A 26,441-nucleotide genomic window follows, 5' to 3' on the forward strand; every position below is an offset into this window, starting at 1 on the left:
CTCAGAGGGGATTTGGGTTGTACCGACAGATGAGCCACTGACTGGCTCGCTATCTAGCTTGATCACAGACGCAGATGAAGGTGATTAATGAAACAAGAAGGCTGTGGCTTATAGGAGTGTTTACGCCTTTGCCGTAGAGGTGTTGTCAATAAAAAAAACCTAAGAGTGCGTCTCAAAACCGAATTCTTCTAACACCCACTGATTTGGGTGATTAATTTGGTGATTTTAACCTCTGAGATAAGGAAGTTCATTAATTAACCTGCAGACACAAAAGGCAAAGATGAGAACGGAATGTCTTAATGACTTTTGTGAACGCCATCAGTCATGTTAGGAAAAGTAGCGGTGATACACAAAGTCAAAAGTTCAGTTGGGTTCACTATGACATAATCTTGTTTTTTTTTTTAAAGTAAATGTTTTATTTACATTATTAGTTGTCATTTTCGATTATTAATAAGAAGGGTTAATGTTTGTATTTGAGGAAACATTAAATATTTATAATATATCAACAAAGAACATATTTAAGTTAACTGGTGCTCAGAGTTGGCAACCACTGCACAGATTAAATATAATTAAATGTGTCTATCATGGAACACTACGGACCAAGGGTTTAAACAGCTCGGTGGGAAATCAAGAGTTAAACCAGGAAGTGGTCATAAACAGCCACGAGCAACTGGTGGGGTGTGGTTCTTTTGTCAGGGGAAAACCAAATATTGTAATGGGAAGGCAGAAAACGAAAAACATAAATGAAACAATCTAGTCAGAATAAAATTGTAATTATCTTAATCACATTTTAATTGGCAGAGCCCCTGACAAACACACACCAAAATCCATCAGCTGCCGCAGAGAAAAATCACTCCCCCCCTTGCTCACTTTAATACAGAACAAGAAATGCCACTAGATTTTGGTCTCTAAAACCCCTAAAACAGAAAATATTACCTCTACCAAACTAATGCTTTTCATTTCATGGAGAAAAAAATCAAACATATTTTGTAAGTTGGCACACAGGTGGCACTCCTTGAGATATTTTTCTCTCTCAAAAACAAGATCAGAAATTCAATCAAAGAGCAGAGCTCAGCCAATCGGATTTCAGTGTCTGTGGCAACAGCAGCATCGGCTCGAGCAGCCATTGGTGCGATCTTTCACGCAGGGAAGGCTGCAATTGGCTGAGAGTGGGCTGAGGCTTCATTGCCTCCATGGCAACATTGCTTCCTTATTGCTTAGGGAAGGTGAAAAGGAGGGAAAGAGGGGAGGCGACTTTCACTCAGACGCTACCTCTGCATTATTCATCCCTTGTCCCCGAGTGCTTGTAGAGTGTGTGTAGATGTACTGACTGATGCCTGTGTGTTTGTGTATGTGTTTCCAAGTTGGTTTGGGAGGAAGCCATTGGTTGAGGCTTAAGGGGTGAACAGGGTGAAACCGGTGCAATAATTGCACTCAGCGGTGCAATGCATCCAGCAACACTGTGTCTATATATAAAACAGCTAAATGAGTTCAGAGGCCATTCAGTGAAACATTCACAGTGATGCTCACTTCAAACTAGCCTTTAAGCTTTACTACCCTGAATGGAACAACAGACAAACAGAGGCGAATTCTATCAAAAAGGACCGTCACAGGGAGTCACAGCACACATCTGGACAGCGGACCAACCGGCCGGCTTGCAGCATACGCTCTCTGGATGCATGTGGGCATCTCTTCCTAAAGCGGGGACTGAACGAAGACAACAACATCAACAACACCCACCAGAAACAACAAACACACCACGCGGCTTGTTTGTTGTTGTTTTGACTTTTTTTTCCCAGCATTTGAGGGAGGGGAGAATTAGAGGGAGGGGGAGGGAGAAAGAGGGGCAAGGGTGGGGTTAGAAGAGAGAAAAACATCACACACGGATTAGGGCGTGTGTGTATGGGGGGGTTCATTCAGGACTCCTCCCCCGTGTATGCGTCTGAGCATGAGCGGGAAGGGGGGGGTAACGTCTGTTGACAGGCGAGCCGGCCAACGAGCTGGCTGGCTGTTCCTCTGGTGCCAAGCGCGATGACGAGATGGCAACAGGCACTCAGCATAGCACGTGCTCTCAGTTGCCATCGCAACCTGCCCTTGGATACAGCGTGCTGGTTGGCCGTTTCTAACTGTTGTTGTTCTGTGGTGAGGCTGATGAAACCTCGTGGATGAGGGAGGGCAAGCGGTGCAGCATACAGCCGCTTTCCCGCCTTGGTAGAAAGTGTTGCTAGGCACATTAGGGGTCAGTTGGTAAACAAACACCAATATATAATCAACCCCACCCTCCTCAGTCCCAAAGGACCTTAAACTTGCTGTTTAACTCTTAAATCCAATCACTGCTTCTAATACGAGGATGAGCCACTGATCCCCAACTATCTTAGTCCACAGGGTGAAAGAAAAAGAAACATTTAAAAAGATTATCCTGAAAGTTGTCTTGTTTGGTTTTAATCCTTTAAGTTTAATTGGCAATCATGAAATGCCTTTCCTTTGTTCAATCATTTCTTTATTTTTGGGAAAATGCTGATTACATTATTACACAAAAAAAGGCAGACAAAACAAGCTTGTACAAATAAGAACAGACAAGGCAAAAATGAACAAATGACTTCATGGAATAAAGAACAAATTCACTGATGCAAATCATGGCCAAAATCTAGTAACATCTGGGAAAAAGAACAGTCTTTAGACAGCTCTGAACGATGGTTAAAAAAAACATCTAAACTGTCGTTCACTTGCGGCCACAAACATGTACTGAAAAGCATGTCCAGCAGTCCTTCCAAGGTTCCATGCTGGAGGAAGAGAACAAAGAGAGTGTGTGTGTGTGGCCTCGAGTGGCCCGATCAATATGGCATTGTGCTGAGTCTGCAGCCTGCCTGATGAAATCCTGCACAAATAAACATTCTGCCCACGGCGTACACTTGCTCGCTCTGCACCGAGGCGTACAGAGAAGATGGTGCCACGAGCCACGGGAGCTGCGCTGACAACATGATTGATTACAAGTGCAGGCGGTCTTTGTTTCACCGTCGGTAATCAGGACAAAGCGGACTGGAGACTGCGTGTGTGGAGGTATCTGAGCGCGAGGTGTTACTGAAGGAATGTGGTTCAGGTGAAACTTAGAGGAGAAGGCGTTAATATAAAGGTAGATGCAAAGAGAAAGGACAATAAATCCTCATGTTCAACACCTCGATGGAGCGTCCACCGAAGACAAGTTGACGTCCATCAGTGGCATGCCGCACCACTTCCCTGCTGAAGGCCAGTTTCAATCTCCTCCAGCTTATGTGCCATGGACAGGACCAGTATTTTCATCTGGGAAGGACAGGGGGGTCAGGCAGGGGAGATGGGGAAGGATTTGAAAGGTGACGGATTGGGGAAATGAAGATGAACAGCAGTGGAAGAAAAATTAGCAAAGAGTGAGGACGGAGAGTGTGAATATGAAGGAGTGAGAATAGGGGAGAAACAAAGGGGGGAAAATGGACAGGTGGGAAATGAAGGGAGCAGTAGGAAGCAGTGAGGAAGAAAGAGGGCGGAGGAAAGATAATTGGAGAGGGGGGAGAGCGAGGGAGAATGACGAAACCCAGAGGGGAAGTGGTCAGGGATGGATGGGTGGGGTGGGGTGGGGGAATGGGAGGGGGAGACAGGTCAGTGAGTGTATAAGATGAAGCACCCAAACAAGTGTCTACCAGTCAGACAGACAGACAGAATACATTAAGAATGGCGGCATTGGCGACGGGCACCTTCATCAGATACCCGAGGGCAAAGTGTCTGGCTGAGTCTGGGACATGTTGTACCAATATCAAAACAACTTTTTTTTCAATACCATACTGTGAAAAATAGAAATTATTTTCATTTGACAAAAGAAGTGGTGCTAGAACTATGGGTATTTCTTAACATGTAACAAATCCATCAGTTCTTTTCTGCTTAATTAATCACTGTACAACATGAGAGAAAACAGTCAATAAGTGCCTACTGTAGCCTCATCATTGCTTGATTTCTTTAACCAGCAATCCAATAGATATTCAATTCACAATTATTTAAAGTGGGGGAAAACAGAACATCTTTATAGTTGAAATTTCTGTTGAGCAATTTAACAATAAATCTACTTTTTCTCAAATCTAACATATGTACTGTATGTTAAATTGTCTTAAACACAAGTAGTGCCACAAAACCTTTGTCTAAATGGTATACAGTCTGAAACCGTTAAAACTGGCACATATTTCTGGAATGCAATATGTAAGAATTGGCTCCCTGTCTAATTCATACTCAAAACAAATAGGGGGCAGCACTTCACCAGAGAAACCGCCAACTGTAGCTACTAACTGAAGCTGCTAATTGTAGCTGCTGTAAGCCAGTTAGCGAAATTAGCTATGCAGTCCAGACAAGGAGCTCGGGGACCAGGGGAGTGTTGGTGTTTACATCGCCAGCACAAGAGCTTTGGACCGCTGATTAGCATGCTAACTTTAGTAAATATCTCTGCACTACAACACACAGACATCACAAGGTTAAAACTATAATATCTTCAGTCTTTTGATAACTTAAATCCATTTTTCAATGCTACTGGCTGAATTTAACATTTTTTTGCACTTTTCAAAATCGAGATGAAATGGCATTTTGAGAATATCTAGCTTCCGTATAATGACGTAAAGGAAAGGCAGGCTCGACAAAACTCTGGGAGGAATTGATATGAATGATGAAAAGTGGGAGAATTACACTGATTCAGCGTTGGATGGTAGCCCTGATTAACACCTTTATGACCCCTATTACCAAAGCAGGCGATCACTAGGTAGCTAACTAATCAATATCAGCTTTGTGTTGGCAAAAGTTAGAGACAAATCAATACAAAAAGAAAAAAATTATTATTTTTTGGGGCATATTGTTGTGATCAGGGATGTGAACGAAAAGGGTTTGAAAGCCATTTTTCACTTCATCTTGACTTTAAATCAGAAACTGACTGATCAACTGCTTTTCGTACTTGTTGCTACACATCCATTGCTCATGTGAGTATTGAAATTCAATACTTTATGGAAAAGTGGTTGTATATCGCTTCACAGCAATGATGAAACTTTACATTTTGTCTAAAAAGTTGATTGTGTAAAATAAACTACTAACACGATGCTTAACAAAAACTGGTTGGCAAATAACGCGTTTGATTTATTCTGTGGGAACAAAATCACTAAGAATTCTTTACATATGGTATAATCTTGTTACAGCACACCAATAGATGAGCGCTTAAAAACTAATATAATCAGTATGGAGCTGTAGTCAGATTAATCTTCAGCTTCTCACACAGGGACAGTCAATGACTTGGTGGATTTTAGTGGTAACCTACATATTTACTTAGGAGAACATGAGTTAGGACTGTTCATTTAATTACACGACAACCGTATCATCACTTTGTTTAAGGGACACATGGTGGGGCAACATAATTACAGCGGTGACATGGGCTTTATCGCGTCACATGGACAAGATTTAATACACTATGAAATGTTTTTGTTGAGGCAAGTCTAAAACACTGAGGAAAGTAAAAAGTAATTATCTTGGAAACTATCCAAGCCACAGGGTAGTGACACATTAATTGGTGCGCTGACATACACATGATGACACAAAGTATTGAATAGTGCATGTGAAGTTGGTTGCTCATGTGTTATGTTTTCTCCCTTTCTTGTCTTAAAAGCAGTATAACCACTTTATACATTTGCATAAACGACATCTCATAACACAAGGGATCAATTGTCGTCTGCAGGAAATTAACATGTCCCAGCCAAGAAAAACAAAATACCATACATACATGCAGCTACAATGACAAAGACACTTGATCAAAACATGTTTTTCCACTAACAAAGATTCCTCAACATACTCTCCAGCACATCTATTGTCCTTGGTGCAAGAGTGTGGGAGGGCTGGCAGATATTCATGAGCACTATCACCACCTAGTGGCCAATCTGTGGTTTTATGGCTATTTTTCAAACAAAGGATGATTAAAGAATAACTTTGGAAATCACTGTATGCCGGTGAAAAATGTATATTCCCTCTTAATTGTCTAAATAACATTAATGTGACAAACAGTAAAAAGAAATTTAGGGTTGAAATACACAGACAATTATTGTCATGAATGGATTTAGATGTTAAGACTGGAACTTAAACTTCTATATTTTCATGTAATCTCAAGTGGTATGAAAAATAAATCTATTTTCAGGGGATGACATGACGTGGAGAGATGAGGTAATGTCTGATACGAGCGTCTGCCGGCCAGAGGAACGAGGACTTCCCAGAACTGAGCTGATGTCATCTTTCGTAAAACCTTTGCATTGGTAATCAATGAGAGAGAAAGCTGCTGTAGAGCAAAATGAGAGCACTGCCAGCAAGACAATGCAACATAGAACATAATGAGTCATGCCACAACTGGGGATGTGCAGGTCAGATTTGTCATTTAAAAAAATGATTTTCCACATCAAAAATACCAATTTACTAAGGACTAAACTTTACCCATGTTTGGAGAAAAACGTCATAGTTACACTCTGAAATGGTTTTTAGGGCAGATATTCTTCTTAGAGGGTGAAACGTATTATCTCACAGCAATACAATATCAGAGAAAACAGACAAAGAACAGCAGCAGCAATAAATTACCTCCATCAGCTCTTGTTCAACAATGCCCCTGTACTCCAGTGTGACTGGCAGCTCTTTGGGGCCCTCTGCTGCCAACATCTGGCTTGCAGAGCCAAGCACATAGCTGGAAAAGATTCACAGTAGAATATCAGGGTGCAAAACGCAGAAACAGGCAGCATACGTTCTATCAACACCTGCACCAGTGATGAAATGCAATGCAATTCATAGTATAAATAGGATCTGTTTGAAGTCAATCACATTCAGATTTGTGATGCACTGTGAGCTGCTGTTTTTTTTTTTTTTTTTTTTAAACTGCTCTTTTCATTTCAGATTGGCTTTTGATTTCTTGAACATTAAGCAACAAACACAAGCAGCAGCAAATGTACCTCCCATATAGCTACAAAACATGTCCAGATGTGACATGCAAACTCACATTTCTCCAAATGAGACAATTTCAGTGATTAAGCAAACCTGCATGCTTTAAATGTAATCTAAGAACAGCATACAGTCCTGTTTTCATCATCACACTTTCTTCAGTCATTGATCAAACTTCCATTAAACACATAGTATGTCATTTCTGTCGCTGGGTGTTTCTCGACCAACTCTAAGTTCTAAGGTTTAATTCACGTTATGCTTAGTCACGTTTGCGGACTTCTCTCTCAGAATTAAGAGCGACAGGCGATCTAAGGAAACGCAATATTAACTTGGGTAAAAATACAGATTTTGCTTGGTTTGAACAGTGCTGGAAACACGTGAAATGATACAAGTCCAACAATACAACTCTAAAAGATACAGAAAGAAAGATCTAGTTGATTTTACACATTTTGATTCCGAAATGTTACATATTATTGTTGAGTAAAATGTTGAGTCATGTGTATTTAAACATTCTTAATCATTTCTTAATCCAAGCTGTAAACATACCTGTCTATGTCCTCGACATTGAGACAGAATGTAAATCTCCTGTGGTCCAGGTTTTTAGGTGTGGATGTATAAACCATACCAAGCACAGTGTGGCAGCCTCGACAGACCAGATCAACAACCAGACTGCGTAGGGAAAATTAAAGAATAAAAGAGAACAGTTCAGTCCAAAGCTGACAGTGAGACAGATTTGATCCAACAAACTAAATTACTTAAACGAATGAGCACTATTTCTCTCTTTTTTTTTTTTAGAAGTCTCACTTAATATAAAGAAGGGGAAAGGGGCTGACAAATTTAAATGTTATCATTTGGTCTGAAGCACAGGTGTATAGGGCATGACCAGTAAACAATATAAAGTAGATATGCCGGATGTGTCACTAGTGTCTTTGCAGCTGAAGGGATACATTCACCCAAAAATTGAAAAATCTAGTCATTATCTACTCACCCCCACACTGATAGAAAGTCAGGGGTAGTTTTGTAGTACACAAAAAATGATGTATCTTCACAGTAAAAAGGTGTTGCATTATTCTCTAACAACTAAAGTAGATGGGGAATTGTCTTAAAAGATAAAATAAATAACGGGGGGGAAAAAAAAACATAAAATTGCTCCATACTTTTCTTCTCCGGAACCCCTGAGCTCTGCGGCTGACTTGAAAAGACATTATACACACCCTTTATTATTTTAGTGCACCACTTCAGATCTGCTGCAAGCCAACGCTCGTTTGTAGCTTACCAGCTACAGTGAAAATTTCAGATTGAAAAAAAGAAGAAGTTGTAATCAAAGTCTTTTCGAGTCAACTTGGGATCTCAGCGCTTTCACAGACTTGGATTAGAGCAGACAATCCATTTGTTTTTTGGACATTTTTAAACAAGTCCCCATATACTTCAGCTGTTGTGCTCTGAAGCTCCACAAATTTTTAGTAGACTACAAGAATTCAACATGACTTTCCATCCGTATTGGATGCGGGTACAAAACATGTGCTTGTATTACAAAACTGATACAGAACAAACATACCTGCCTCTTCTAAACTATAAAAGGCTGCTCATAAGATCAACCATCAGTTATAATAATCCAAAAACATATCATATCACTATTACTGCAATGTAATGGGCAGTGCTGTAATTTCCAGTACATACGAGTAGATTTTTGCATACTTTTCTTTTGATGTAATGGAGTACTTTAACATTGTTTTGGTCATTCACTGCTGGGCAGGACTGTCTTACCAGACGGATCGTTTGTTCAGTTCATACAGCCGATTTTCCTTTCCAATCAAAACGTTGTGGGTGACCCCTGAGACCAAAACATCACAAACATGTCAACAATATAATTAAGCATTGTATTCATGAGGTAACTTCAAAATCTGTAAATTCCCAGCCTCTACAGCTGAACCTGAATGCACAATTCTATCAGACTTTTCAAGTAAATCTGCACTGAGTCTAAATGTAAATGTAATGTATAAATCAACTGTGACGTTTTCTGTAAATCACAAATGAGTTTAAACGTCTTTATTGAGGTTGCATTAGTCACCCCAAGAATTCAGAACATACGCTTAAGTCTTATTTGGTTTTCGCCGTCTTCGCCTCCATCCCAGGACATTGAATCTCCGACAGGCATCTTGCACTTCCCACAGATGAAGACAACGGGGCCGTCGTCAACGTCCTCGTCTTCGTCCTCGTCCTCCACCTCTCTGTCAAACAACTTTCCATCGACGACCGTGGAGTTTAGACTGGACGTTTCAAACGTGCTATTTTCAATTTTCTGACGGTGCTTTTGGGTCTTTCCTCTCGCCGCCATTTCTACCAGTTTCTCCAAAACAAACTCATTCGAACTTTCGCGGTTGGCTGATAGCGAGGCAGAGAGCTCCTAAACCGAGACGACGCGAGATTTAATGCCCGTGTACTTCCGGTTTCGTGTGTCAGAGGAGGCAAAGATGCTTTTTGGATTTCTCTAGTGGCTTTTATAAATGACTCTTTTTTCAAGAGTAGATGTAAGGGATATTTAAACCCGCATTTACTAATCAATCTATAGCCTGCTATGTTTATTGATGGAGGCTGAAAAATAGCTACATACTGAGTTGCAAGCCAGGCCAATTCTAAGTCAACTAGGCCTATGTGCATTAATACTTTTGATACATGCATATTCTGAACTTAATATGAACAAGTAGAACATGATTTTTTTTTCAAATACATTTCTAATTGAATTCTGTATACAAACACAATTACCATACATGATAAAAATACCTCATGTAAGTCACCGGACTGAATTGATTTGACCCAACCGACCCTGGGAATCAATAGGAAGTCCATCGATATCCTTTTGGTATTATAGTTCATGGCCATACTGTATTTGTCTCCTGCTTTGTCCTCACATCTTTCTTTTAACCTCTAAATTTACCAGTGCAATATTACTTCTGAGGAAATATATTTATATTTATCCATGATTGGTGTTTTATGAGCACTGCACATGAATAGCCTATTGATCCAGTTGCCTAGATGAGCAGATGTTTTTCATCCTTTTTTCTGGTATGTCAAATAAAATTAAATATTGCAACAACAACAAAAATCCCCTCGGATCGATCATTCATTAATATAAATTTATCAAAATTGTGTGTATCGGAATCCCCATCCCGTGAACCATCTTGGCCTGATCTTTATCTTTGGGAGCATGGAGGAAACTTGAACCGGATACATTTTATTAATAATACCAAAAGCTTTAGCTTGGATTTATGTAATATGCCGGCTTTATTGTTCGTATTTACATAATTCGCCGCCAGTTTCAATCTGTTTTTTGTGTTTGTTTAAGATACACAAATGTCCCATGGGGTCCACCGGAAAGGGCGGGACTTGAGGGCGGGAAAGTCTTGATATCGCGTGGACACTGCTACTTCCTTTCATTGGCTGGTAACCAGGAAGTTATTGGGATGATTTTGGGAGCGCGAAATCAGGAACTGTTGTTGTTTTTCTTAAGGCCACTCTACAACCCTACATTTTAAGAAGGTAGTTGGTGTGGTTTCGACTGTGGTGTCTTTCGCAATGTGTGAAAAGATCGAAAAGGTAATGTTCACGGTCTCGTTTGAACGACTTTATGAGTTAACGCACAGGCTGCTGTTGGCGTTTGTTCATCATCCGGGTTTCATGTCGCTCCCCCCAGGTGAACAGCTGGCTCAGCGCCGTGTTCGGAGACCAGCCGGTGCCGCACTTCGAGGTCAACACAAGGACCGTGGACATCCTGTACCAGCTGGCACAGTCCAGTGAAGCCCGGTGCAGTGACACGTCTCTGCTCATAGAGGACCTCAAACAGAAAGCATCAGAGTATCAAGCAGAGGGTGAGTACAACCCACAAATAGCAGCTGAATCCAAAGAAATATCGACTGACAGTGCTTTTGATGCAAACTGACTGAGGTTCATTCAGTTGTCCTCACTGAGATCTGGGAACAGACATTGCTGCAATAAGACTGACGGGGGAGAGATACATGATTGATTAGCCATGTTATGTTAATCCACTGTTTAGCCGAATTCAGAAATGACAGTAATATTACATCATTATACATATACACTGGAAATAATGTCCCCTTTCACCTCTTTTTGCTCTTTCAAATCCCTCTCAGGGTTTTGATTAAACTATGTATAATCATCAGATCACCTGGCTCTCCTTCATTCTTCTTCTCAACAATGCAGCTTCCATATCTCAGCAATTAACCTAAGTGCAATGTAATTATTACTAGAAAGGCTGCACAAATAGTTTGGTGCATCTCTTCCCCTCTGTTTTAAATCACTATTTGATAATATTTAACTTAACTGTTCAACCGTAATCCCTAGGAATCATGAAAACAAGACCCAGGTGGATACAGAACTATTAGTAGTCTTATCTAGTGTCTTTAAACACTTCACTGTTATGTAAACAGTTTATTCTTGTGTCAGACAACATTGCTGTGCATTATTTTCCTTAAGCACTTACAGCGTATTCAATCGTTTCTCATCGGTCTAGGCGCTCATCTCCAGGAAGTTCTCCTACAAGGGGTTGGCCTCTCCTATGCGAGCTTGTCAAAGCCCGCGTCTGATTACTTGTCTGCGTTAGTGGACACCGCCATGGTGCTCGGAGTCCGAGACACATCGCTGGGCAGGTACACTGTCACCCCCCTGCTGAAATCTATTTTCTGTCACTGTTTTATCTTGCTGGTAGTTTCCCTGATGATCATGTCTCGTCTAGCTTTATGCCTGCAGTGAACAACCTCACCAACGAACTTCTGGAGGCAGAGAAGTCAAACAGGAGGCTTGAGAGGGAACTGCGGGCCCTCAGAAAGAGGCTTGGAGCGACTCTGGTGCTGCGAAGCACCTTACAAGAGTAAGATCCAGAGGATGACTTTGGCATGATCATATGTTTGGCTATTACATGCACGCTGTGCTTCATCTCTAATCAGTGCTGTTAATTGTCCGCAGGGATGTCAACAAATCGGTCAAATCTCAGGCGGTGGAGAGCGCTCAAGCGGAGGAGAGGCTGCTCAACATGGATTTCGTGACGGCAAAGGCCAAAGAGCTGGCCAACAGACGGGAGAGGGCAGAGGTGTGTTGTGGTGTTGTATCTGCATCTATATTAGCTGCACAGTGCACGTTGAGTTGCCCATGAAGGTGTTCATTGGCGTAACAATGCCCAGACACTCCACAAGAAGTGTGCTTCTCTCCATTTCATCCTGGTTGTTTTTTAATATTCATGTCTTCGTGAGAGGTTTGTTCTGCTTCAGAAAAAATAATTAGAATCGCTCTAATGACAGCTTGCTATGCAGGCTGAAGAGGCATACATTATCGTTGTCCTCTGCCACTGCGATGTGCAGACAAAAATCAAACAACCGGGGGGATAAAATAGTCAGTTTCAAGGCGGAACATGAAAAGGATGGGCAGAGTCTTTTAGAAAACATGAAGTGTTTGTGATAGCCATTATGCCATGCAGGTTTCTGAATTAATAGCTAAGTAATGTTGCCACAGAACAAAATGCCTCCAGAAATGTTGCAAAGGGTGCAGAAATTGCTTTCTGACAAAATAACCCTCATCAGACAGAGTTTTCAGTTTTGTTTATTAAGAAATCCACGCTGTAGTTTGACCCGGGGATCATGTGGGCATCAGTTTCCTGCCTCTGGTTGAGGCAGGTCCAACAGTTAACGCCCTTCGTATCACTGTCTGTCCTGGAGCTTGGTTGGGTGTTTTTATCCATTTTCTATCTCAATCCTGCAGGCCCAACTGGTATCCAGGAACATGGACAAGTCCATCACCCACGAGGCTATTGTCAAGCTCTCTGAGGTAATTTCAGCAGTCAAGTACCACTGGTAATGAAAATGTAACAACTCTGCTTTCAGGGTTTGAAAAGTGCGATCTTATATTTCTCTCTGCAGGAGGTCACTGCGCTGAAACAAGAAATAATCCCTTTGAAAAAGAAACTGGAGCCTTACATGGACCTGAGCCCGGTATGTCTGTTTTCAGATTGTGACATGACAGTCCAACAAAAAGAAATGCCTTTACATTATTCAAAATATTTCATCATAAAATGGACGTTTTAATTTGTGTTCATGTGTGTAAATTTCACCTAATTAAACCAGCCTTAGAGAAATCAGTGAATCGCGTTTAGATATCAGTTTTTGCATTTGACTTCACGAAATGTATTTTTATTTTTAACACCGCAACAGAATCCCTCTCTCGCTCAAGTGAAAATAGAAGAAGCAAAAAGAGAACTGGTGAGTATCTTGTTTGTTTAGTGATGGATCATTCACTGGTTGCATACTTTTTTTTTTTTTTTTTATGCCATATTTTTTTCTTTCCTCAATTACAGGCTGCAATCGATTCTCAGTTGGAGATGAATATGGATTTTAAGTGAAGATGTTTGCAATGTTGATATGTTTCCTGTTTTTGAGCTGTAAATGTAGTGTAATGAAGTAAGTTGCCATGTCTAGGGACCTTTTTGGCCGGTTATCCTGTTATCATGGATGTTGCACTCAAACTGTGGGGGGCGCCAAATCACACGGAAGGCCATTTTCTACTCAATGTTGCTTTAAAGCTCCAAGTGCTAAGTGTCTAAGCAAATCTCTGTTACTATAATTTACTCTCATATGAAGTTGCCTAAGATGGGGAATTTTTTATAATGGTTCACTCTCATTAGATCTGTCCTTTTTGTATTGTGATGCAGTCTCTTTAATCGTAACCGCCGCAAAAAAATCACAGCCCCTTATTTTGAACGATCTGAGTCAATAAAAAAAAAAAAAACCTTGCTGGACTGAACAGCTGATTTCTTTCAAAGATCTGTACTTACAATTTATATAAAAAAACACACACACACACATTTATGATTGTTGATTTATGAACAAATCATGTCAGGTTTCAGGAGGCAGTGTAAATCACTATGTTTTGCCGGATTTGTCTGCTTCGTCTCCGTCTCTTCCTGTATGACAGAAAACATCATTAACGCTAATCAAATGTTTTGTCTTCTTAATCCAATCTCTGTTATCTAATGGAGGGCTTTCGTTTCGATAACATGTCGTGAGAATTATTTCTTTGAACAAGTTTGTCCACCAGATGCACATTGATCATCACTCTGTCTGATGAAAGGAGCAGAAAGAGGTGGTTTAATATGAGTGGCGTCTGTGTTGGAATGAACTGCAATATGTTTTAAATCCATCCGTGTGGCAACTTTGCAAGAGTAATCAAAAGAAAACCTCTACATTTACATGATTAAATCTGATTTTAATAGTTGTATTATACTTTATTAAGTGTAAAGACATCAGAAACCCTGCTGAATCCTACGATTGGTCCATCATTGGAGCTACAGGTTGTGTGAACAAAAGAGCAGAAAACCCGTAGAAAATAATATATTTTTTTAATTTTAAACAAGATCCCAACATTTTCATATAAAATATAGCAGGTCGAACTTAGGGAAAATGTAAAAAATGATGGGAAAGACTTCTTACATTTTAAGTAAGTCATGGAACGTAACAGCATTGTGTATCTACAATGAACAGTTGGAAAAAGCACGCACAAGGAGGTTAACTGGTTCTTTCCAGTGTGTTTAATCTATGCATTTACAAAAATAATACGATATCCTCTGCCTACACGTCTACATATTTCAGATAAATGTCTTTTCACCATACCTCATGAGTATAAATGTGTACATCGACTCAGGTGCTTTTTTTTACTTCATTTTTTGACCCACGTGTCTGGATCTCGTCTTGAAAACAAAGTGTAGGAAACATCTCCAGCTTGACAACAAAATTCCACCGGCTTTGGAGGGATAACCGTTCATGAAAGGGGTTTTGGGAGCCACTCCCTGGGAGCCTAAAGCTAAAGTACAGAGAATAGAACCGACTAGGGGGTCTGTTGTCCAGTTTGTATGCAAAATATCACCTCGCAGTTCCTCCCCCCTTCTGGGAGGCGAGCGTGGAGACCCCAACGTCTCTGTCAGTTTGACTGTTGTAGGCCTGCTCTGCAGTCTGACACGTAGATTGACCGGTTACCATGGAGTGGGTCATGGATGTGGGGCAACGGAGCAATTTACCCAGTAGGCCCCCTGCTTCATTCAAAGGCACCACGGCTGGGGCATCAACAGTTTATGAAAAGAAACAGAATCATAATATCGCTGGCTTGAAACTTGGAAAAAAAAACCACACATCTGAAGTGAATTTGGGACACACACAAAGCATCAGTAACACTAAAGTGTGCTGTGTATTATTTTGGAACTGGCACTATATTTTATATGTGCCTTCTTATTTATTGGTTCCTTTCTTGTTAAGAATTATGACAGTGTGCTGTGGTAATAGTTTCCTTTATTTTCCGGGTGTGTGTTAAAGTCCCCCTCGTGTCAAAAGTGTGCGTCTTCTTCGTGTTTCCACGGTTGAATGTTTGAGCCTCACTGTGTGTTCAGAATGATGTATGTGCAGAGGCTGACACTAGAAGCCTGCTTTCACATTCATTGTTTGAAGCTTAAATTCTCTCGGTGCTCCCTGAAAATCTGATTTCACGAAAAAAGACACAACAGAGTCCTTCTCTTGCTCAAGTGGAAATAGGATGGGTGAGAGGTGGCTGCTTACTTTTTAAACTTTTAAAATACAATTTCCTTTCCTCAATCAGAACTGCAAGTGATTCCCAACAACAGTTTGAGAACCAATCCCGTGTCCGGCAGTTAAAGTTGTGAAATGGAATATATTTGCAGATTCCTATAATCCGGACACACATTAGAGATGTTCGCGTGCCTTCATAAATCTTTTTGTGTGGGATCTTTAATCTCTGTCCAATTTGTGCGTGTTTTCAATAGTTACACTCGCATCGAATCCACACAAGCGTTTGTGTCACTTTGTTTTGAAAAGTGGTGGGGACATGGGGGTGGGATTAAATAAAACATCTTTTATTGGTCTTCAATGTGTGCAATGTACAGCAATGAAGTGAGGGGATGAGGAGACGTTGGAGTCGTTCAATGCATAATGTCATATCAATCATTTTATTTTAGTTGTAAAATAACATTTCTCGGTGCGAGCTAAATTTTCGGAGCATGTTTAACAAATCACGCTTGTTTAACAAAAGGTGCACTATGCAACTTTATTCTACGGGCCTATAAACAGAAGCAGAGCTCTTGATATGAGGAACATTCGTTTGCGTGAGTTTTCAGTGTACTTTAAAGCTGGATGTTTACATTTGTATTTACAAACCTCAAAGTAAGACGGGCATACAGTTCAAGAATAAAGGACCCTTGCAACCAAAACTGTAAACGATGAAATGTTGCATAGAGTACCTTTAAAAAAAAAAAAAAAAAATACATGATGGGACCAAAAATATCAGCTATGTCACAGGATAAACGGTAAATCTCATATGGAAACACTAACAAAACACCCCATCTCAAACAATGAGAAACACATTCACACTGTAAGAAATGTTCACCAAAAAAACACATTTAAAAAAAAACAAAAAAAAAAACGTGCACCTGTGAGTTTGTGCGAGTGGGAAGGGAGGATGAGGGAGGGGAGAAAGGAAGAGGAGGAACTCCGCAGAATGAAAGTATTTTTGCAGTAATCCAAAAAGTAAACATGCGCCTCATGTTTGGGGGGGGGGGGGAGAGAGAGAGAGAGAAAACAGAAAGCTCCCTCCTGCCCGGCCGTGCGTCATACCATTGAGTGTGCGTCGCCCCCCTCTTCCCTTTAAAATAGTTTTTATCTGCCACGCCCACGCCATAATTCCCACTCAGCTGTTACTGTAAGACGCCTTTAGCCTCCCGCATTGCATTGATTCGCAGATCCGTGCTGTCGGACAGCGGGGGGGACGTCGGGACTTGAGGCCACGCGTCGGGCTGATCTCCGCTCGTCCGTCACTTTTTGAGCAACTTGTTGCGCAGCTGCTATTTTCTAAGCTCCTCTCTGCGTGCTGCGGGTAGGCGCTGTATTCTGCTCTGTCTGTGAGATTTTTTTTATTATTTTTTTCTGCTTTAGAAAGAAGACACATGGATGAAGTCGAGAGGGGACGACTTTCTCCCGCCGACCTGCTCGCACGGGTTTTCACGGAGTCCCGCAGCCCGCAGTGAATTTCCGAGCGTCTCTAATATGATCTCAGAGACAGGGGATGCGGGTCATCAGCCGTCTAGACTGGAGCCACAGCCTCTTCTACCTGACTCTGCTCCTGTGGACCAGACGCGTGAGTGGACTGGCTGATTTCTCAAGTAAGATGATGATGATGATGATGATGATGGTGATGGTGGTAATGATGCAGAGAGGTGGAGGGTGGATGGGGGACACATCAGCATGGTTAAAGATCTCTTTTGTTACTGTCATGAGGAGTGTAATAACAGCTGTTTTTCAGATGACATGTGGTGTGTGTGTGTGTGTTTGTGATGTCAGAAAAACTGTCATCAGCGTTTGTTGACATTCTCTTTCATAAATAAACGACTCAACCCACTCAATTTAGTTTTAAAATAGTTGGCCATATATTTTAAGGTGCAACGTGTAAGAATTTTAGTCAATAACTTACAAAAAAAAAAAAAAACCCAAAAAACGACCAAAATTACCAACAGAATGTGGAGAAATAACTATCTATGTAGTGTTGTGGAGATATCTACTGAGGATTGCACGCTGACCAGCTAGCTTCCGGCCTGTCGCCGTCCAAAACTCCTATGCTAGCTAGTGTGACCTGCAAAGGCTCCCAGTCTGGACCACTAGCTGCACGGCTAACTGAGCTAACTACTGAATGGCAGCTACAGATAGCAGCAGCTAGCAGTTATCCTGGAGATATGCTGCCCCCCTATAGGTTTGGAGTATGGCCGATTCTTACATATCGCACTTTTAAAAAGTCGACTGATCAATTCATCATTGCAGCTCCAAAACCAATGGAGTCGGGCACCTGCTGTTCCCTCCGCGTCGACCACTCCCGGACTGTTTAAGCGCAGATAGCCCAAACATCTCAAGATTAAGGACTTTGACTCAGATGTAACTTAATCACATCTGCACACCAAGCGAGAAAAAAAAGACAAAAAAGAAACAGTTGGCGAGTTTGCCACCCAGGAAAGAAAAACTGGCAGTCAGCACTTGTTAAGCAACATGAGGCGACGGACAGCACTCCCAAGAGGCCACACACACTAGTCCGAAACCACAGAAGAAGAAGATTAAAAAGTAAAACCCCTTTTCAATTCTATAAATCAAAGCTAAGAATCCTTTTCTACAGGTTTTTTAAGTTGGTGTTTCCCTCTCTCCCTCTGTAATAGTGGGCCACCTGCAGGCACACCCTCCCTCAGAGGGTCACTTCCCTTCTACAGTATATTTAAGTGGATTTAAGGGGCACTCTGGTGATTTTGTGTTGCACTTTCATACATTTTCGGGGACTCACAGGAGACAGATTTACCGAAATACCGGTAATGGTGACCCAGGCCTGACTTTTAGCTTCCAACGTGGGCTGAGTTCCAAAAATGTCTGGCGAGTGCCTCCTTCTATCAAACCCCACAACTACAATGTATAATGCACAACCAAACTGAGATTGCCCTGATGACAGCAACGTTTTTCCCCCTCCCCAAACACTGGAGAGCTCCGCCCGAAGCCACGTTAAAGCATATTAAACTACTGTTTTCACTGACTGAGTTGTGCTCGTCCTGACAAGTAGACTGAAAAAAAAGAAAATTGGTGGAGTGTCCCTGTAATTCATCTGTGTCTGTATTCGTCTGACAGACTACCTGTCCAGGATCATCACCAGTCACTCTGCTCGGGCGTGTGACGGGCACCCTCTGCGGCTCCACTGTCCACGTCACTCCACCATCTCCATCCAGTCGGCCTTCTACGGGACGGGCGAGGCGAGGCTGTGCGGGGCGGACCCTCCGCTAAGAGCCCACAACAACCACAGCTGCTCAGCTTTTACTGCTCTACAGGTGCATTTTATAGATGGGATACGCAGCACTTTTTTTTTTTTTTTTTTACTCTCCCTGGGTCAGTTGTGTGTTGGTGGGTGTTCAACAGCCAATTTATCGGAGGCATTTTCTCCCCAAATGTGTTTTAGTTTTGTAGCGAGCACACTCTTAGACGATGACAGTTTACTTCTGATCACTGCGCTCGCTTTGGATGTTAACATCTAATCCCGAGTGCTGACTGTCACTGGTGTGTGCCGTGCAGAAGCTCCTGTCAGAGTGTCAGAGCTACAGAGACTGCCAGCTGCCTGTCAACCACCTGCTGTTCGGGAAGGACCCCTGCCCTGGCACCACCAAATACCTCCACGTGGACTACAAGTGTAAACCAAGTGAGTTCAGCAACTCAGTTCTCCCCCCTCAGTTTCACACTGCCAGCGTCCTCATTACCTCGTCATCCTTTTTTTGCTCTCCCCCCCTCGCTCAGCTGAACACAAAAGACATGTGGTGTGCGACGGGGAAACGATGATCCTGCGCTGCAAACCCCCCAGGGTCCTGAACATCTATGCAGCTGTCTACGGGAGAAGCCTGGGCCAGAGCAGCACCTGCCCCTCGCACCTGACGAGACCACCCCCGTTCGGTGAGTCTGAACTGAATATTCAGATGATTGTTTTTTTTACACAGGCAAACAAAGAGGTAAGTTTTATAATGTCTCAGTGAAAGAGGAAAAGTTTTGGGTGAATGAAATTACAGCATAATCAGCTTTAGTGCGACATTATGCAATAGGTTTTGTTTGTAGCCGGCACCTACGTTACGTCTGACAAATTGTTACAGACCTGGGATTTGTGTGTACGACAGTGGCGAAACTGTGCGGGGGATGCCAAATCGCACAGAATGCCCATTTCTACATAATGTCCGCAGAAAGCAACAGGTTTCCCTTTTAGAGATGAAACAGGCAATATAGAAAACACTTGATATATTTAATAGTTTTTTAAATTTTAAACCTTTAAGACCATCTCTGTTGCATTATTATTGTTTTTAAACTTTGATTATCTGTAATGAAGTCAAATTATGTATTAGAAATAGTTTGTGGTCACTATGGGGGGAACCTGGGTACGTTACAGTTGCTCCTTTTAGAAAAGAAATATCACACTATAGATATATACAAGGTATAAGTAGATAAGGATAATGAGACACAAGAGTGAGTTAGAAAAAATATTTAAAATACAAAAAATATCAAGGTGATAAAAAAAAATATAAAACTGTAATATGTGACAACTTTCTGTATATACATATAAACATAGAAATAGAGATGTAAAGATTTGTGTCTTGTACTAAACTATAACTACAGTGTGGATAATACTGAGGAATACTGCAATACATATTACATACTGCAATATGTAATAATTGACAGTATACATAACAAACAAAATTCAAAACAAAAAACTGTATTGTATAACTGTAACTGTATAATATTTCACAGAAAGGTAACACAAAATGTACTATCTGACACTTTATTTGAGTGTCCTTAATAAATAAATCTAGTAAATAGTGCCTGTGAAACTCCACAATAGACCATAGCATGGACAACCTGATTGTGGTCACAGATAAAGGGGCTCTTCGTAACAATTCTTTTACAGTTTACACATATTCAAAAAAATATGTGAGCGGATTGTAACGCGGCGTGCAAAAAAAAAAGAGGCCTTCCCCGACTCTGTCGGTTGCCTACACCAGCCTGTGGATGTTTTTGTTCAAGTTGTTTTAATGCAGCTGGACTGTGGATTTCTTATGTCAGGGACTGGGGTCAGATTTTCCACTGCAGCCCAAAGCATGTGACTTTATGCACGTTCTCGAGTGCCTCTTCCCGGCGCCTCTCTCTGCTTCCCAAACAGAGAGCGACAGTTCCACAGAGACCCTGCATCTCTCAGTAACGATGCAAATGCCAGTGATAAGCGTCTAAAACCTTTTTTTTTTTTCTTAAATCTCAGCAGACATTTGAGCATAGCAGGACAAACACGTGTTACTAAGAACATCCAAGTATCCCAGTAAGCAGTGACAGCATGATCGATGCCAAGGCAGATAAACGGAATTCATTTGTAACGTTATTGTGTACAGCTGTTTTCTTCCTGAGACATGACTCAATGCGTCTTCTATCCAAAAAGGCCCTGTGGCAGACGGTGACATAAGTGAAGGGTCCTGTGGAGATATCAGCTGTGCTTCACAGCACGCAGCGACAGGGATTTTACGGGGCAACTTGGTCTCAATTAAAGAAAAAAACAAAGAAAAAACAATGCACTAGGCTTTCTTCTTTCTTTTTTTTCCGCAGCATGTGTTTCGAAATGCAAAAGCAGAAAAAGGCACAGGTGTAACTAATAACGTCAGTAATGGCCGCATTCCATTCTGCTGTCGGTAGTGTTATTGAGCGCACCTGTGCTTTTCCTGGTGCGGCGGGCCAAAAAACGTCTGCTCTGAAAAAACGGCCTATAGGAGAGAGGTTTATGAGGGATTCTTCCAAGTTATACTAAATCTACAATGCCATGACACACTTCTTTAAATGTATTTGGACCTTTGAACTAACTCAGATGCACTGAGTCAAGCATTGCTTTGTCTGTACAAAAAAACATCAGACGGCTGCCAAAAAGTGATCTCATTGTAGTTAAATTATAACCAAAGTCCTGCAAAATATTGAACCAGTGGTTTGGGTATTGCAGCTGAAGTAACCTACATATGAAGTGAGCCTTGTTGTGAGCATTTTACACACACACACACACACACACACACACACACACACACACACTGTTCACTGTTTCTTATTCACTGACTGGCTCTCTCTGCTGTTCCCCACAGAGTGTCTCAACCACGAGGCTGTGCACCTCGTGTCCAAGTCCTGCTACGGCAAACAGAAGTGCGCCGTTGCTGTCGGCAACCAGACCTTTAGGGACCCCTGCTTTCCAGGAACCAGGAAGTACCTCAGCGTGGTCTATTCTTGTGGTGCGACTCTCCCTGCTTCCTCATTCACAAGACGCAATTACGCGCCCTGGTGATAAATTAGAGAAAGGGGGTGGTGGGGTGGGGTTCAAAATAGGAACAGGCCTGCAGCTCACGTCATGTCTGTTTTTGTTTTTATCGCTCTATTCATTCATTATGTGACAGTGAACGTTTGTAGCCTCCCCCCTGGGGGATTGTTATCTGCCGATCTCCGCCATCAGCTGTTCTTATCATCATCACACCCAGCAACAACACAGTAGCTGAGGAATAATGGACTGCGTGCTCAGATGTGCGTGGTCGGGGGGGCTGACATCCTGATAAACTTCCTACGATTGGCACAAATGCCAGTGAGGTCATGCTGCGACATTGTTCGCGTATCAGAATTTTGGAGAGCGGGCTTCAGCCCCGCGTTGGTGTGCCGTCGTCTCCGTCTCACGCGAGAAACAATGTGTGTTACCCTTGTAGACCGGCTATCAAAAAAAAACCACTAGAAGAAAAAAGCATTCATAATGTGAGAATGTCATTCCATTGTGGGCCCAGTTCGTATGTGGGAAGCGGGCATGATGTTACCATAGAGTCTGGATCAGTGTTTCCACAGCAGTGTAAAGACTCTCTTTCTTCCTATAGTACCGCAGACTTTATTGAAAGAGGCAGACCCTCACATATTCAGCTCCACCTCATCTCCCACGGTGGACACAGAAAAAGGTAACTGCATCGCGATTTGTTGCAATTACAGCTTTTCTGTGGCAATTTTATTTTATTTTTTTACTTTTTATTGAACTGTACAATTCATCATGCTTTTCATGATTAAGCTTTATATATATTTTTTACACATAAATCTCACTGTAGTGTTTGTCATATGTCAGAACATCCTTGCTTAAATCGGTTGGTTGTCACGGTGGGTGTTCATTTCTTGAGACCAGCTGTGTAGTGACAGTCATGACACTGGGCTTCATGACCCCTTGTGTTGAATGCCTCGCATTGTGGAAAGCTGCCTCTGGTCAGTGCAACAGGGGCTGTGTTTATGGTAGAATCCAGTGCTGTAACAGTAGAATATCTCCTGAATACACAACATAATGTAATAACTGAAGATATACAGTATCAGCCAGTATTGAACTATAATCCACTGTAAATTTAGTGGATAAAAACGGTATTTTTTGTCGATATTCAAAAGAGGGACTGTTATTTTAGAGAACCTTTTGCTATTTTGCTCAAAAAAATCTGTATTTAGACATGCAAATGTTGCAGATTGTTTGGCTAATTATAAGTTGTATTAATAACATAATTATAAGATTGCGACCTTTAATTTGCAGACTTCAAATGTTTTTATGCATTGAAAATGTGCATTTCTACACAAAAACCCAAACCTGATTTAAAGGGACACTGTGTAGTTTTGGAGACGACATTCAAACACAGAATCTTAATATCTACATTATCAGTGAGGTGATAAAAAAACATCCTCTTCTCCATAACTACACAAGCTGTTCTCAGAGAAAAATAAGTTCCCCAGAACACTGTTTGAAGCTTGAAGAAAGGTGGCAGGGTCCGCCACATATAAACAAAGCAAAACGGCATGAAGCTGCAGTAGAGCCCTGATCCAAAAGTGGCTGAAGGTATGTCGATTGCTGCTCAGCGGCATATACCGATCCCCAGACTGGTATAAAGATTCTCAGAGTGGTATACCGATCCCCAGACTGGTATAAAGATTCTCAGAGTGGTATACCGATCCCCAGACTGGTATAAAGATTCTCGGAGTGGTATGCTGCTATTATGCCGCTGTTATTCCACCGGCACATAACAGTATGTGCCGCTTGAGATTGTTATGGCACTGAGAGACTGTTGGATGGGTACCGCTCCCTGATGAATATGCAAATATAATGCCACTGAGCTGGTTTGACGACAAGTACTGCCGTAAATGTATATCAAAAAAAAATATTTATTGACAATGCTAACTTAACACATTACCGTAAGTAAAGGAACATATGTATGTTGTTGGGATGTAAGCATATATACAGTAATTACACGTGGAACTCTTGCGATATGATAGTAAAGTAATATGTCTACACTTCTGCCTATAAACTAGAAAGAGCTAGTCTTAGCCAATATGGCTAATGTTAGCCCAGCCACCGTAGCCAGTCTGACTAATCGATAGCAGAAACTTTGAGCCAACCAACAAAACAATACTTAGTGACAGGTTTTCGTTATTAGGAGAACACAATAATACATTACTTCATATAAAATCTACTTCGCAGGACATAAACCATTGTGGCATATTATGTATCATGTTCACTAGTGAACATGAAACATTATGCCATAATTGGTTGGCTCAAAGTTTCTTCTATCAATTAGTCAGACTGGCTATGGTGGCTGGGCTAACATTAGCCATGTTAGCTAAGGCTAACTCTTTCATTAGCTTTATGTAGTAGGCAGAAATTTAGACATAATGCATTGTCAATAAAGACAAAAAAAAAGGAATACATTTACGGCAGTACTTGTCGTCAAACCAGCTCAGTGGCATTATATTTGCATATTCACCAGGGAGCGGTACCCATCCAACAGTCTCTCAGTGCCATAACAATCTCAAGCGGCACGTACCGTTATGTGTCGGTGGAATAACCGCGGCATAATAGCAGAATGCCACTCCGAGAATCTTTATGCCAGTCTGGGAATCGGTATATACCGCTCCGAGAATCTTTATGCCAGTCTGGGAATCGGTATATACCGCTCCGAGAATCTTTATACCAGTCTGGGAATCGGTATATACCGCTCCGAGAATCTTTATACCAGTCTGGGAATCGGTATATACCACTCCGAGAATTTTTATACCAGTCTGGGGATTGGTATGCCGCTGAGCAGCAATCGACATACCTTCAGCCACTTTTGGATCCTGGTGTCACTCTGAAGCTGTGTTGTCCTTGTTTATTTTGTTTATTTAGTCAGAGTCAAATTACTCAGATGACATTTCTCTTCTGATTCGAATGTCTTCCCCAAAACTAGATAAGTGCACCTAGTAAAAAACAGAACTACACAAACTGTAAAATAATAAATAAACGAAACACGAGACATACATTTTCTATGCAGTAGCTCCTTGTTTTGGACATGGTGAAGATGTATCTCTAAAAAAGTCAATTTCATCTGTATTGAACTGTGACCTCGTTCAACTTCTGTTGCCATTGTTTTACATTCCGTAGCATTTCTAATCCCACATTCCTAATTCTGATCTACACAGCAGCTCCTCCGGCAGATGTGGAGGAGCCTCCCTCCAAAGGGTCCAAACGGCCGGTCAACTCAGGAGCCATGATGAGCAACTCTCTGCTGACCTACGCCTACATCAGAGGTAAACACCGTTCAATAGCTTACCTGTGCTCATGAACCTACTCTGTGTTTTAAGCATCTCCTCCCCTTCACTTCCACACGCAGAGCATCCGGAGATGGCGGCGCTGCTGTTCACCTCCAGCGTGTGCGTCGGCCTCCTGCTCACGCTGCTCGCCGTCTCGGTCCGGGTGACCTGCAGGTGGAGCCGGGTCAGCCGAGACGACGGACGCGCACCCAAGTCACGCAGCCAGACTGTGAACCCCCGCCACCACCACCACCACCACCACCAGCAGGAGGAGGAGGAGGAGGAGGAGGATGACGAGGATGAAGATGATGGAGAGGAAACAGAAAGCTCTTTAATCTCGGCCGCAGAAAGGAAGGCAATACACGGCTGGGAGGAAGTGACTTATGTGAGCGAGGCTGCCGAGCGGGCGGAGAGGATCGAGCGCAGAGAGATGATCATTCAGGAGATATGGATGAACGCCTATCTGAACGGCAGCTCGTGTTGACTAAACCGTGACCGCTGGCTGCTGTTCAGCGACCTTAAGGAGTGTGTTCAGGATTCTCAGCAGCTGCTCCCAGCCTTGAATTATTCAATGTTTTTTTGTTTGTTTTTTTGACATTGTAAAGCAGTCTGTTGTGTGTTTTGCCATTTTTTAACGAGCACTCAGTTTGTGAAGAATGTCATTTTTGGGGGTTATACTGCAGTACTAGCCAGTTTTTAGGGGATCAACAGGGTTTAAATGTGTAAAATGGGTGGTCTCGTACATCTTCTGTAATTGTTTAAATGTATTTATGCGCATTCTTCACCAAATGAAGCTAAGATTTCAGGTTGGAATATTGTTTACTGCCATGGAAAAAAAAAGGTAAAATAACTTTAAAAAAAAAAAAAACAGAAGTCACATAGCTGCCACATTCATTCACATCAAGTCAATTGTTTTTATGTAGCTCGATATCATTAATTCGCCTCACGGGGGTTACAATCCATACGATATACAACACCCTATATCCTCAGACCTTTGTTTCAGATGAGGGAAAGACCCCAAACAAAAACCTTTATCTGGGAAAAATGGAATAAACGGCATGCCAGAAGATCTCTCTTCCGGGATGGACAGACATGACTTGTGAGTCCAGAATAAACCACCCACTAACTGAAAGTTAAGCTGAGTTAAGACATCTAAGATCAAGTCTAACCCAACCGGGTTCTTGACCTTGAAAAATCACAAAGTTGTCGGGAGTTATGTTGTCGCTCCAACAAATGGCCAGTGGTCTT

At 41.8% G+C, this 26,441-nt stretch overlaps 3 protein-coding genes across 4 annotated transcripts; 2 read left to right on the forward strand and 1 right to left on the reverse strand.

The window, feature by feature from the left end:
- Positions 1-2,478: 2,478 nt before the first annotated feature.
- mis18a (MIS18 kinetochore protein A) lies at positions 2,479-9,398 on the reverse strand. Its single transcript, XM_030439063.1, has 5 exons — positions 9,064-9,398; positions 8,740-8,806; positions 7,519-7,641; positions 6,619-6,721; positions 2,479-3,300 (listed from the first exon to the last, which is right to left on the reverse strand). The coding sequence occupies exons 1-5, from the start codon at positions 9,308-9,310 to the stop codon at positions 3,214-3,216; spliced, it is 627 nt and encodes a 208-aa protein (XP_030294923.1). The 5' UTR covers positions 9,311-9,398; the 3' UTR covers positions 2,479-3,213.
- A 1,000-nt stretch (positions 9,399-10,398) lies between these two features.
- On the forward strand, positions 10,399-13,771 carry haus1 (HAUS augmin-like complex, subunit 1). The gene is made up of 9 exons (XM_030439062.1): positions 10,399-10,569; positions 10,667-10,841; positions 11,504-11,639; positions 11,726-11,860; positions 11,956-12,079; positions 12,745-12,810; positions 12,903-12,974; positions 13,194-13,241; positions 13,337-13,771. Exons 1-9 carry the CDS (start codon positions 10,549-10,551, stop codon positions 13,379-13,381), a joined length of 822 nt encoding a protein of 273 aa, XP_030294922.1. The 5' UTR covers positions 10,399-10,548; the 3' UTR covers positions 13,382-13,771.
- Positions 13,772-16,633: 2,862 nt separating this feature from the next.
- eva1c (eva-1 homolog C (C. elegans)) lies at positions 16,634-26,083 on the forward strand. Of its 2 annotated transcripts, none has more exons than XM_030439004.1 (8): positions 16,634-17,200; positions 18,696-18,892; positions 19,134-19,257; positions 19,353-19,505; positions 21,713-21,856; positions 22,481-22,558; positions 25,083-25,190; positions 25,274-26,083. In XM_030439004.1, exons 1-8 carry the CDS (start codon positions 17,104-17,106, stop codon positions 25,675-25,677), a joined length of 1,305 nt encoding a protein of 434 aa, XP_030294864.1. In that variant the 5' UTR covers positions 16,634-17,103; the 3' UTR covers positions 25,678-26,083. The 2 variants fall into 2 exon arrangements, with proteins under 2 accessions (XP_030294864.1, XP_030294865.1); XM_030439005.1 differs by having other exon boundaries at positions 17,073-17,175.
- Positions 26,084-26,441: the final 358 nt, after the last annotated feature.

This window comes from Sparus aurata, chromosome 13 (assembly GCF_900880675.1).
Source record: "Sparus aurata chromosome 13, fSpaAur1.1, whole genome shotgun sequence".
Lineage (NCBI taxonomy): Eukaryota > Metazoa > Chordata > Actinopteri > Spariformes > Sparidae > Sparus > Sparus aurata.